This window comes from Bufo gargarizans, chromosome 1, assembly GCF_014858855.1.
Source record: "Bufo gargarizans isolate SCDJY-AF-19 chromosome 1, ASM1485885v1, whole genome shotgun sequence".
Taxonomy (NCBI): domain Eukaryota; kingdom Metazoa; phylum Chordata; class Amphibia; order Anura; family Bufonidae; genus Bufo; species Bufo gargarizans.
The window spans coordinates 401,617,365-401,631,444 of record NC_058080.1 but is presented as its reverse complement, the minus strand read 5'-3'; the positions used below and the strand labels follow the sequence as shown (position 1 = coordinate 401,631,444).

General features: G+C 43.7%; 1 protein-coding gene across 4 annotated transcripts in view; it reads right to left on the bottom strand.

The window, feature by feature from the left end:
• Nucleotides 1–14,080, bottom strand: part of LOC122931935 (sushi domain-containing protein 1-like) — a 231,231-nt gene that overhangs the window by 114,675 nt on the left and 102,476 nt on the right. For all 4 annotated transcript variants that reach the window (XM_044286058.1, XM_044286029.1, XM_044286039.1 and 1 more), the window contains exon 20: nucleotides 2,647–2,737. In XM_044286058.1, coding sequence (XP_044141993.1) covers nucleotides 2,647–2,737 — 91 coding nt within the window. The remainder of the gene's footprint in view (nucleotides 1–2,646; nucleotides 2,738–14,080) is intronic.

Here is a 14,080-nt window from a genome sequence, read left to right as displayed (position 1 = left end):
CTGTCTATACATTAGATGCTGTGGAATTAAAAGTAAACATTTTGTCCAACATGCAGAAGGCATGTTATGGTGGAGGAGCTGAGCAGATTGACATGAAATTATTGGGAGTGTGTGACCTAGAAATTCGCTGATAAACTAAGCACATTGCTTTGTAGGGCTAGCTCAGCTGATTGTAGTGATACCTTTTAGGAGAAATAGTACCTTTAATCTATATGCAAATAAGCAGTTAAGTGCCCTAGTAGGCAGGCCCAAGCCACTCTATGCACCTTACTCCTCCTGCTTCCTCTACTCTCTCTCCTTCTTGATAGACAAGGCCAGGTGAGATGATTATGCAGGAACTCGGCCATGTCAATCAAGAAGGAGAGGAAATGGCTGCCCGGCTAGACAGTTTGGCTCCCACCAATCATGAGAACAAGGACTCCTTACCCAGCAGGGCCCCCTGAAATGAATGGAGGAGCACTGCCATTCCATTCATCTCCAGGGAACTGCCAGAAATAGCTGAGGATACCTGTGGATAGGGGATAACTTGTTACATCAGAAATACTGAAATGGCCCTTTAAGCTGTCACTGACCTGAACCTTCAAAAATGTTATAGCTGTTAGTGCTTTATTTATCCTCCATTGTATGCATATTTTGCTGGGGTTAGTCGATTACTGCGGTCCACATGCGGTCGGGCTGCTCCCCCAATAGAAGACACGCCACAGTGTCAGGGGTTTAGCAGCTCCTCCAGAATTGCCACTATATTTTTTTGTTTTTCTCTTTCTGCCTTGTTAGATTTGAGTGCGTTTGCCTTTACCTGGCACTCTAACACTCTTTTGCACCTGGTAACCTCCATCACATGGTCTGGTGTGGGTGTGGCTCGCGGCCTGGCTTCATTCACAGTGTACAACCGCAGTATTCATGCTGGGCACTTGTGGGGAGCTTGGCTGCGAGCTGAATTACATCACCTTCAGACCGTGTTCACACCACAGTTAGAGCAGCGGTTAGGACCCCTTGCCATGCTGAGAACCGTGACGTGGTGCATGATGGGCTCCGATATCTCCATGACTGGAATATATTGGCAAAAGTCTCAGCTTTTAATACCTTTATTCATGTCTTGCCAGCATAGTCAGTGTTATATCTGTTTGGTGCATTTTCTCTCTCTGTGTTTCATATGATTGCTACATTCTGTGTAGTTTGCTCTTGTGGTGCATGTGGACCGCGCCGACATCCTCCATTGTATGCATATTCTGCTGGGGTTAGTCGATTACCGCGGTCCACATGCGGTCGGGCTGCTCCCCCAATAGAAGACACGCCACAGTGTCAGGGGTTTGGCAGCTCCTCCAGAATTGCCACTATATATATTTTTGTTTTTTGGTTTCTGCCTTGTTAGATTTGAGTGTGTTTGCCTTTACTTGGCATTCTAACACTCTTTTGCACCTGGTAACCTCCATCACATGGTCTGGTGTGGGTGTGGCTCGCGGCCTGGCTTCATCCACATAGTACTACCGCAGTATACATGCTGGGCATTTGTGGGAAGCTTGGCTGTGAGTTGAATTATATCACCTTCAGACCGTGTTCACACCATAGTTAGAGCAGCGGTTAGGACCCCTTGCCATGCTGAGAACCGTGACGTGGTGCATGATAGGCTCCGATATCTCCATGACTGGAATATATTGGCAAAAGTCTCAGCTTTTAATACCTTTATTCATGTCTTGCCAGCATAGTCAGTGTTATATCTGTTTGGTGCATTTTCTCTCTCTGTGTTTCATATGATTGCTACATTCTGTGTAGTTTGCTCTTGTGGTGCATGTGGACCGCGCCGACATCCTCCATTGTATGCATATTTTGCTGGGGTTAGTCGATTACTGCGGTCCACATGCGGTCGGGCTGCTCCCCCAATAGAAGACACGCCACAGTGTCAGGGGTTTGGCAGCTTCTCCAGAATTGCCACTATATATTTTTTTGTTTTTCTCTTTCTGCCTTGTTAGATTTGAGTGCGTTTGCCTTTACTTGGCATTCTAACACTCTTTTGCACCTGGTAACCTCCATCACATGGTCTGGTGTGGGTGTGGCTCGCAGCCTGGCTTCATTCACAGTGTACAACCGCAGTATTCATGCTGGGCAATTGTGGGTAGCTTGGCTGTGAGCTGAATTACATCACCTTCAGACAGTGTTCACACCACAGTTAGAGCAGCGGTTAGGACCCCTTGTCATGCTGAGAACCGTGACGTGGTGCATGATGGGCTCCGATATCTCCATGACTGGAATATATTGGCAAAAGTCTCAGCTTTTAATACCTTTATTCATGTCTTGCCAGCATAGTCAGTGTTATATCTGTTTGGTGCATTTTCTCTCTCTGTGTTTCTTTATTTATCATGGTAGTGTAATTGTCAGATATATGGATTCGAGCCTCATCAGTCTGCTTGACTACATACTATCTTCCTAAGCGAGTATGGCATTCCTCACTCTGGCATTCACAAAACAAAAAAAAATCCTTTATTCCTTTTGCTGAAATTTCTCATTTAGAAACCAACCCATAAAAAAATCTGTCACATGGCAATTTTAAGACAATACTGCTACTGTGAGCCTCATGCCCTTGGCATCTACAGTGTGGTTGTGCAAGCAATAAATTAATGTGGTTTCTAAAGTTGAAAGGACACTTACCTAATTGGTCCATTTCTATCACTTCTATGAAAATAAATTTTTGGCAGCTGACTGTGAGTTGGCACGATTTTCAGTTTAGGAAGTAGGACATCTGAAAATGGATAACAGAGTATACCAGGGTTTATTCAAGAAAACAAGACCAAGGAAGAAGCAAGTTGCTCCAAGTTCATAGGAAAGTGAAATTTAGGATGCAACTTTAATACACACTGATACCCATGAATGTCTCATGTCTGCATAACTGCGTGTAGATGCCCTCTAAACTCTGCAGTGGCTTATTGGCAACACTTTATGATAATAGGAGGGCTTCCAAGTAGTCCCAGCGAGTGGTGGAAGTTACAAGGTTATAAAAGCTTCTATTTGCAGTATTCATTGTAAGGGAATTCATTATTTAACTTCTCTTTCTATTTACAGCCTTTAAAATTCTGTCTGGTTAAAGACTGCCATGAAGAGTAGTTATGGTCTCTGGATAACATGTCATAGTTTCCACTGTGTTAGCTTTGGGAACCCATCTTTAGATGGCTAGGTGCTCCGGGTCCATCACTGAGCTCCCTTCTCCACCGTTTCTGGCTCCTGCCGGACTAGAGGTAGATGTGCTATCTACATGCAGGTCACCACTGCCAGCCAATCGATGACCGTGCCTGCGCATGTCACAGCTGATACCCTTGATTGGGCAGCAGCTGTAAAATGCATGTAGGTGGCAATTCACATTTCCAGTTCAGCAGGACCGGATGCAGTGGAGAGGGTGCTGGGCACTGGACCCAGAGCACCTGTAACTGATGAGTCTTTTTTTTTTTTTGCGCCCTGCTGGGCCATCTAACCATGGGTTCGTGTTCTTAGAGAACCCCTTCAAGAGTAGAAACTGTAAAATGCAACACACTGCTGAAACTGTGAAACCAAGCCTTTTAAAAAAGTTCTTGCTGTGTGCATTTTTCCGGTTTTGCTATTGTTTCAAAAGATTATGCAGTTAGTTTGTATTGATGTACAGCGCCATCTAGGGTACAGATGTTGGCTGCACCATTTTGCAATTGCAGCTATTGTACTCAGACCTTTTATTTCAAATCTATACTCCCATTAAGAAGTTAAGAATGGTACGGATAACAAGTAATGTGATTGGGTTAACTACTTTATGCCCATCCGCACCCCAGATTCGATTTTAATATTTCTTATTATGACAATGCATGCTTTTATAATAGCATGTTTATTATTTAGAAACAAACGTTCAGTTTCATAGAAGGGAAGGACAACAGAATATCCTCCGACTACTATCCAAGTTGGATTCACAGGAGTCTAGGGAGCTGAGTCCCTAGTTTATCATTTTGTTCGTCTACACAACTGATCCAGATTTATAGGAGAACCAATAATTAGGATTTTAAGTGCTTTGGAGGTTGCCATATTATAGAGGTAGAGTATTCTGTAGAGCTTACACATTGTGCAGAGCTGTAATACACTCAGGAAACTGAGGCCTAACATCACATCTGGACAAAAGGCTATATAGGAACCCGATAAGGCTGGGTTCACACATGTATCTGAATCCCGTGATGGAAACAGAGATGTAATCATATAGTTTTACAACCTTTACATCAGTGTGGATGTAGTAGATTGTTAAACCCCATTTGCATATATTTAATGTACTTTAGCTGCAAATCATTGATTCAACACTGAAATTCCGCTACTGATCCACTGCTAATATGCAGTTGCATGTGCATAGCAATAAGGGTGAACTTTACCACAAAAAAAACAAGCATATGCTTGGGGCCTCAGAGACCGTTTGGCTGAAAGGAAACAAATAAAAAGTTGGACATACCACCTGTGCAGCCGGTTGGGCTGCACAGGGGCCCCATAAGAGAGGTGGTCCTTCCCAGCTGTAGAGCAGTAGCCAAAGTTACCAGGCTGCACTATTAAGCTTAGATTGGGAGTTAGCGTAGGGAGGAGCTTGTGACAGGGGCCCAAGAGATAACCAGAAATGCCAAATCTGATCCTGCCCAGGAAGGACTAGTCAGACAATTAACTACATTATCCCTCAATAGTATACAGATGTAGCAAAAGAAAAAGGAAAACGTCTGGTACCGTGTTAGCCAATAGAAAACTAGTTTAGTACTCTCATTAAGAGAAACAAAATAAGAGTATTGCAGGTTTGATACCTTTTAATGGCTAACAAAAATAGAAGTAATGATGTTACATAGAAAGCTTTCGAGACATCACAGTCCCTTCATCAGGCGTACTACAAGAATATACGAAGAAACGGCAATATATATACAATAAGAACAGAGACATGGGGGAATGAATGGACATTTGAAAAATAACAGAACAACATAGCAAAGATCTTGTAGCAAAGCACAGTTTAGTTATACCGTTGGGCCATGTCCTCCAGTGTCTTACCTTTCCCGACAGGCCTGGCCACCAGAACACACCCATTCAATGTCCCCAGCATTGAGGCAGTCCATGCCCATTAGCCCATCTCTCCCCCCTGCGAGCGTGGCCACCAGAGTTGTCTTTCCTCTGTTTGGCCTCCCCCTGTCTTTTCTTCTCTGCTGTCTCTACCTTGCTAGTCCCTGTAAAGGTGCACCGTTATCACATTTTAACTTCCCATGCATTTACCAGATTTGACCCTCTGCTGCCTGACCTGACATCTTCCTGACTCCCTTATTGACCCTGTGTTGCTTGTCCCAACCTAAGGACTGTTTAGCGGATTGAATGTTCTGTGCCTGCCCTGACCTCGGCTTGTCTACTGACTACAATTTTGTCTCTCGTATGCCACACAGTATCTCTTAACCCAGCTGTCACTTAACATAGATGTCACGGATGAGGTATAGAAGGAAACACCAAAACTGACAGCCAGCAGGGAAAGGGAAAGCCACTAGGCCTCAACACTAGGGACAGGAAAAGGTCTCCTCCTAGTAACCCTACTCCTGGCCCTGACTCCTAACCGTATGGGCACCCCTTGAAGGTAGAAATGCCCATAGAATATTGTCAGGGCTGAGGCAACCTGTTCCTTCCCCGATGAAGGAACTAGCATCTCCCTGAGGCCTAGTAACAACAAGCAAGGAAGGGAAAACAAAACACAAACAAACGCGACACTTAACTTCTGAATTGATGGACAAGCAGGAACACCAGAGACGACCTCACACCAGCTCAGCCAAACCCAAATGAAGCTATCTACCGCACAGTCAGAAGGGTGGGGCAACACTAAATAGGGTAGAGTAATGAGTACTAAGCTTCACCTGAAAGAGGGGATGAGGTCACAAACAAACACTGAATAAAGAGTAATCAAAGAGGCTGTTAGATTCCTCCACGCTCCGCCAGTCTCCTTGATCTCCTGACATCTCTCACAGAAGGGACCATGACAATAGACTACTTCAAGAAGTAGTCTCAAAAGGTAGTAGAACAAAACTATGATCTGTGAACAAGAGTGCAAAATGCGTAAGCAGAGCAAACTATTTTGCATTATGGTTTTTATGAAGATGGAATAAAGAAGTGATTTAATTCAAGCACTAGAGATCCTGCTTCTGTTCTATATATGGTTGTTGCTGGTCAGTGGTCTCTAAGCGCTGCAAGATTTGAAGCTGCAAGAAGATACAGTATAGCTAAGGCTACTTTCACACTAGCGTTTTTTGCAGATCCGTCATGGATCTGCAAAAACGCTTCCGTTACAATAATACTACCGCATGCATCCGTCATGAACAGATACGGTTGTATTATTTCTTCTACAGCCGTGACGGATCCGTCTTGAACACCATTGAAAGTCAATGGATGGATACGTTTTATATTTGCCATATTGTGTCAGAGAAAACTGATCCGTCCCCATTGACTTACATTGTGTGCCAGGACTGATCCGTTTGGCTTCGCTTCGTCAGGCGGACAGCAAAACGCTGTTTTGGTGTCCGCCTCCAGAGCGGAATGCTGACTGAACGGAGGCAAACTGATGTATTCTGAGCGGATCCAGAATATATTAGGGCAAAACTGATCCGTTTTGGACTGCTTTTGAGAGCCCTGAACGGATATTACAAACAGAAAGCCAAAACGCTAGTGTGAAAGTAGCCTAAGGTGGTGAGAACCTGCTTAAACTTACTTGCTTTTACTTCAAGTAGTGGCCTGGTGGATGCCCTGTAGCTGAGTCCAAATCCCTTGAATAAAGCCCTTAAGGTACAGCCACACACAGTGGCGTAGCTATAGGGGTCGCAGCGGTCGCAATTGCGACCGGGCCCCTAAGTCAGGTGGGCCCACGGGGCCCCCGCCTCAAGCCAGGAGAACGCGGCCCGCAGGCGCAGCTAACTGTCTGAAATCAGATTCACAGGACAGGGGGCGGAGCGGGGGCTGAGAGCCGAGCCCTGCGTGACGCGCACTGTGCAGGGCAGGGCCAGGCGAAGTGAGGAGGGGGAGCGGCTTCAGCCTTCAGTTGCGGTCGGAAGAGGAAGCTGCTGTGTGCAGCGCGCGGTGCTGCGAACTTGCGAGACAAGTGAGTGACTCACTGACTGTAGTGACTGTCCCTGAGTGAGTCCGGGCCCCCCTGACCGGCCTACGGTCTAATTCTCCAGGTTTGCCATTCAGGGGATTGGGAAAGCTGGGTGCAGGCAGTTACAGTGGTCATACTGGGACAATTATTTCTAAATGCTTTAAATCTTGGCGAATATCAGCGCCACCTCTTGCCGTCATGTTCCACCTCAGGCTCAGGAATTTTCGGGTACGGCTGATCTGACGTGTCACGTAGGGAACATATGCTACTTTTGAGCTGGCCTGTGGCCCTAATGCCTGTAGGGCCCCTATGCAGCTGCACCAGTTGCAGCTATGGTATGTCTGCCCCGGAGCACTAATGTCACTTCATTAAAGCCTTGTCAGTTTGCTACACAATGGGTCAGAATTATCAAGGTGCTGCCATATGTTAGGGGCCCTTCAGGTAAATGACCTTACATCTGTCATTCAGCTTGGATGGGCCCCTTTGTGTGGCCCCTTATTCTTCGGCAGCTGGTTTGCGTAATCTGATTTCTCTCTGGGTGCCCTGATCTATTAGCAGACAAACTCAATTATATAGGGAGCAATTACAAAGTCACCCCAGTGCCTCCTAACAGTTCCCATCAGATGTGAGAGCAGCGATCGATCAGCCAGGATTAATGTGCACAAACTGCAGTTCCTTGTGATGCCTTGGATAGCTTCCACTGGACCCACACAGCCTGTGGGTCCAGTGGAAGCTATCCAAGGCATCACATAGAGGAACTGCAGTTTGGCATTACATTTGTTGTAGTTGCTCATTGTAGATGTAGCAGAGCTGAGTTTGTCACTTGCCTAAGAATGATGGGGGGGGGGGGGGCAGTTTGTCAATTGCCTAAGGGGGGGGGGGCCTCCCACTGTGCACATTAATCCTGGCTGATCGATCGCTGCTGCTCTCACATTTGATGAGAGATTTCCTAGGGACGGGCTGGTAGATGAGGGCAGCCACCCGGTCTTGCCTATTGATCACCCAGTTTGCACTTAGCTATGCCCAGGCCCCATGCCAGGGGGTCCCTGATGTATTAACTGACCAATAACATGGAGATCCCAGTGCCAGCTGCCTTGCTGGTGGACGATAGGCATGGGGCTCTTATCTGAGGTCTGTTTGGGGGTCATTCATATTGGGGTCTGAGCTGAGGTGTGATCTGAGGTCTGATTAACATTGAGGGTCTGATTGGTGGTCTGACCTGAGGTGTAAGGAAAAATATTTTTTTTCCAGAGCAGCTTGTAGAAAAAAGGCCTCAGTCTCCCACACTCCTTCTGCCAAGCCAGCCAGCACCCCTGAGGACAAGCCAGTCAGCACCCCTGAGTCTTCAGAACTGTAAGTAAATTATATATAAGGGAAGCATATAATATGAAAGGGACAAATTATGTCTGAACAGACATATAGCGCAAATTCCAGTTTTTGTTTATGTTGCACAGAATTTTCTGCAATATATATATATATATATATATATATATATATATATTATATTTTTTTTTATTTTTTTTTTGGGGGGGTTGGGGTGGCAGTGGATCTTGGGTGAGTTCCCACACTTTTTTTCCCAGGACTTGACCCCTGGAGTGGTCCCGCAGTCTGGGCGGCAGTTCTGACTAGTCCTACTTTAATGCACAGACATTTAGATTCATACATTTCCTACACTGGCACAAATGCGTTGCCAGTGACCAACTGTCTATGCTCAGTCCTACGCGTAACCGTCGCAAGTGCATGAGGAGCTGCGGATGTGGCGGCGAGGTCCGAGAGGTAATGTGGGGGTGGGAGATCCGGGAGGGGGGGCCCATAAATTTTTTTTGCTATGGGGCCCAGTCATTTCTAGCTACGCCCCTGGCCACACATTCAGGTTTCTTTTTGCAGTTTTGAAAGCCAAAATCAGGAGTGGATAATAAAAGGAGAGAAAGTATTAAGGACAAATACTACTATGGCTTGCATAAAAAAAATCTAAACATGTGGCTGTACCCTTAGGCCTCCTGCACACAAACGTATGTGTTCCGTTTCCGTATTGTAGACCGCATATGTGCATCACGGATGCAGACCTATTCACTTGAATGGGTCCGCCAATCCGGAAATTTGGAACGGTGCGGAATGGAAGCACGGAACTGAACCCAGTGCTTCTGTGGGCTTCCGTTCTTCCGTTCCGCAAAAAGATAGAACTTTCTCTATCTTTTTGCGGAACGGGCGGATCACGGGTCCGACCCGGAGGCCGCATGAATGTTCTCCGTGCATTGGGGACTGCAAATTGCAGTCCCTAATGCACAGAACGGAACACATACGTTCGTGTGCAGGAGGCCTTAGATTTAGCCCCAAGTCTAATCTATTCAGTGACAGTGAGTCCACACCCACTCCATGACAAGTTTGTTAGGCACAGCAGCTTTGAGTGTCTTATTTGGCACAAAGTTGAATGCATAGAATATTCCAAAATGTCTTGGTGTGCTGAAGCATTAAGATCTTCCATCACTGGAACTAAGGGGCCTAGGACAACCCCTGAGCAACAACCCCATAACACTGTCCCTCATCCACCAAACACTTTAAAGTTGGCACAATGCCGTCAGGCAGTAACGTTTCCCTGGCATTTGCCAAACCTAGACTCATCCATCAGTATGCCAGGTAGAGAAGCATTAGGCTACGTCTACACGACGACATTTGTCGCGCAACATTTTGTTGCACTAATGTTGCGTGACAATTTTTATAATGGCAGTCTATGGTGTCGCACTGCAACATGCTGCGACTGCGACGCAACAGTCGCAGAAAATCCATTTGAGATGGATTTTTCTGCGACTGTTCCATCGCAGTCGCAGCATGTTGCAGTGCGACACCATAGACTGCCATTATAAAAATTGTCACGCGACATTAGTGCAACAAAATGTTGCGCTACAAATGTTGCAGTGTAGTTGTGCCCGATCTGTCGTTGTGTAGACGTAGTCTTATACATTACTCCACAGAACTCATTTCCAGTGCTCCAGAGTCCAGTGCTCCAGACTTTACACCACTCCATCTGATGCCTGGCATTGTGCTTGGTGATGTGAGGCTTGCAGCTGTTTATCCATGGAAACCCATGCTATGAAGCTCCCGGAGCACAGTTTTTGTGCTGATGTTAATGTTAAAGGGATTGTCTCACTTTAGCAAAAGGTATTTATCATGTAGAGAAAGTTAATACAAGGCACTTACTAATGTACTGTGATTGTCCATATTGCCTCCTTTGCTGGCTGTATTCATTTTTTCATCACGTTATAAACTGCTCGCTTCCATAGTTACGACCACCCTGCAATCCAACTGTGTTTGCATACTATATGAAGAGCAGTAGCCTATGTGCACTCACATAATCCCGGCCACCAGAGAGGCTAGAGCCTTTTTTCTATACAGTGCATGCACGACCACAGCTGCTGGATTGCAGGGTGGTCGTAACCATGGAAACAAACAGTGCATGGGATTTCAGCCAAGATCTTCAAGCAAGATGGCGGCAACCGGCCCGTCATGAGGAAATGGATCAGGTAAGTATTATTTTATTTCAGTTTTAAATCGATTCGCTCATCATTAATAATAGGACATACATTAAAAAGTGTCTTGTATTAACTTTCTCTACATAATAAAAGCCACTTGCTGAAGTGAGACAACCCTTTTAAGAGGTGGTTTGGAAATCTGCAGTTATTGTGTCAGCAGAGTGTTGGTGAGTTTTATGTACTATGCACCTCGGCACTCGGTGAACCCGTTCTGTGGTCTACAGTGGCCGAGTTGCTGTGGTTCCTAAACATTTCCACTTTACAATAATGCCACTCATAGTTAATGGTGGAATATCTAGGAAGGAAGAAATCTGACTTGTTACAACAGTGACATCCTATTACAGAACCACACAGGAATTCAGTGAGCTCTTTAGAACAAGCTAGTTATTCCCAAATATTTGTAAAGGCCAGGTGCTGGATTTTATACACCTGTGGCAATGGGACTGCATGAAACCTGAATTTAGTGATTACGCGGTGTGTCCCAATACTTCTGTCCATATAGTGTGTATAGGGTAGTGCGAGCACATCTAATACACCGCCTTTATCTAATATATTCAATTACATGTGTTGTTTCTATATCATGCTAGATATAAGATATGCTTGAATGGACACAAATTGGTACTCTGGTTGCTGATAACAACATTAGCCATTTCTATCAGCCCCCTGCATCTCACGTTTGTGGCTCTGTCCCCAGCCGCAAAATGGGAATTTTGTCCTGATTTGATCACATAAAAGAGCATTGTTAAGCACTAAGTGCACACTTTCAGGGGACTGTACTTGTAATCTATAAAATGGGGCTTTTGTAGTTTCTTTCTTTCACTTATGTCTCTTGTTTCTTCTTAATTAGGCACTGATTATCTAAGCTTATTCCCAAACGGCACAGAAAAATTAGATCTTTATATGATCATTAAGGTCATTTTTGGACAGCTAATTACAGCTAATGACCAATTATGTTATTTCTGCATTAATCTCTGTCCTTTCACTCACAATATACTGTAAACAATGGACAGTAATTAAAATGGGACGTAATGCTAAAATACAGCTGATTGTCTTAATGGCAGTTGAATGCAACTAGCATTTCTAGATGATGATTTCTAGTAAGGTCAGCACATGATGAGGCTTCATTGTCCCATGTGTATTATGGCCACAAGAGCCACAACCCTCAAGGTGTAGTGACCTGGAACATGGTCCCCCCCCCCCCCCCCATGCTGGTCTAAATCCAATTCAGTAGAACCGAGAGAGAGTCTAAACTGTTCTGATATGGACCTTAACATATGGCCGTGTGACTAGTTTTATTTGCAGTGTGTTAACCTGTAGTCTACTAATTATCCTTTGCTACTAGTAGATGAAGGAAACCCTTACATGATATAAGTAGATCTCCACATCGTAAGGCTTCATGCACACAGCCATGTCTGCATTTCAGTCCACAAACAACAGATCCACAAAATCCACCTTCCAAGGCCAACCCCCCACCCCCATCAATAGAAAGTACAGACAAAATTAGGGCATGTTCTACACAGATCTGTAAATAAATATGGATTTGTGCATGGCCCCAGATCTGCAAAAAAATATGGATGTGTGCATGGCCCCATGAAATAAATGGGTCAGTGCGCTATGCCAAAAGAATACGGATAGCACACAGGCTTTGTGTACATAAAGCCATACAAAAATGAAATCACAAACTGGTGAAAATTCAGTTTGCTGGTGCTAAATTCCAAAACCAGTTCTGCAGAGAATTATTGTATCATATGTTCACATATGCACACATAAGCTGCTTCATAAGAAATCCTATCAACCTCATCAGTGGTCCTGGATAATAGCACAAAAAGACTGAATGTTAGACAGCAGTGATAAAAATATACCATTAAGGTGATTGAGAAAAGATCCCTCTTTTTTCTGTCCTTACCCCTGTTTGTCCAATCCTTTTGTCAGTTATTCATTATTTTAAATACGTTATTCACACCTCTGTAATATGCAAGACTGGTTTGGATAGGTGTCAAACTAAGCAACTGCCCAGGGCCCCAGTTCCCCAGCAGTGATCTTCACATTTTAACCCTTTCACTACTAGGAGGTTTTTATTTATTTTTTTTTTTATTTTTTTTTTGCATGTTCATTTTTCTTCCCTCTCTTCCTTGAGCCAGAACTTTTTTTATTCTTCCGGTCACATAGCTGTATGAGAGCTTATTTTTTGAAGGACAAGTTGTACTTTCTAATGCCACCATTAATTATGACATACAATGTAGTGGGAAGCGGTAAAAAAAAAATCAAAATGGGGTGGAATTGGAAAAAAATTCAATTCCTGTACCATTTTACAGGTTTTGTTCCCACGGGATTTTGTTTGTGGCAAAACTGACCCATGCCCTTCATTCAGTACGATTACAACAATACCCCATATGTAACTTTTTTTATGTGAAAATAGTTGAAAGTTGAATATATTGAAAAAAATTAAATTTTGCATCACCATATTCTGACCCCTATAACTTTTTTGTAGTTAGCGGGACAATCTGTAGTTTTTTATTTATACCATTATACACACATTGGAGTGTGTGTGACTTTTTGATCACATTTTATTAAATTTTTTGGGCAAGAGAAGCAATGAAAAAATGGCAAATTGGCCATTTTGACCCTTTTTTCCGTTTTTTCGCCGTATTGGAAAAATATTTTTATATTTTAATAGTACGGGTGTTTTAGTCTCAGTGATACCCAATGATATTTATATTTTTTGCTATTTAGGTATTTATTTTTTTATTATACGGAAAAGGGGTTGATTTAAACTTTTATATTTTTTTATTTTTTATTTATTTAAATTTTTTTATTTTTCGGAATAATTTTGAAGCTCATATATGAGCCTATAAAATCATTTTTTATTTTTTTTTTAATTTTGAACAATCATGTATTTTTGGAATGAGTTTATTAGTGTCTATTTCTCATTTCTTATGTTGGCCTACCATCTGGTGGCCAAAATAGAGTTGCAGCATGAATGCTCTGGGTCTTGTCAGTGAGACTCAGAGCATTCAAAGCAATTACCGACATCCCCATTGGCGGCAGGGGAGGGATGTCGGTAGGGTTTTTGACACTGTAAATGCCGTGATCTCACTTGATTACAGTATCTAAAGCCTTTAATTACCGGGACCTGCAGGCCAGTACATGTACGGCGCCTGTACCAAAAAGGTTCAAATCAGTCTCAGGCAGCATCGCTCATTAGCAATGATCAGCCAGTATGTAAATGCACCGTCGATTACCACATGAACTAGCGAAATGCTCGTTCATTAGGTAATTGGATCGTTTGTGCAGCACAAAAAACTTTAAAAAAATTTATTTCTAGGGGTAACACATTGGTACAAATGGGACATTATTACTTTTTGAAGGTACAAAAGGGGATTATTAGACTGTGTTCGCATCACTTTTTTTTTATCTTGCGTTTAATGTGTTCAAAAAATGTATGCATTAA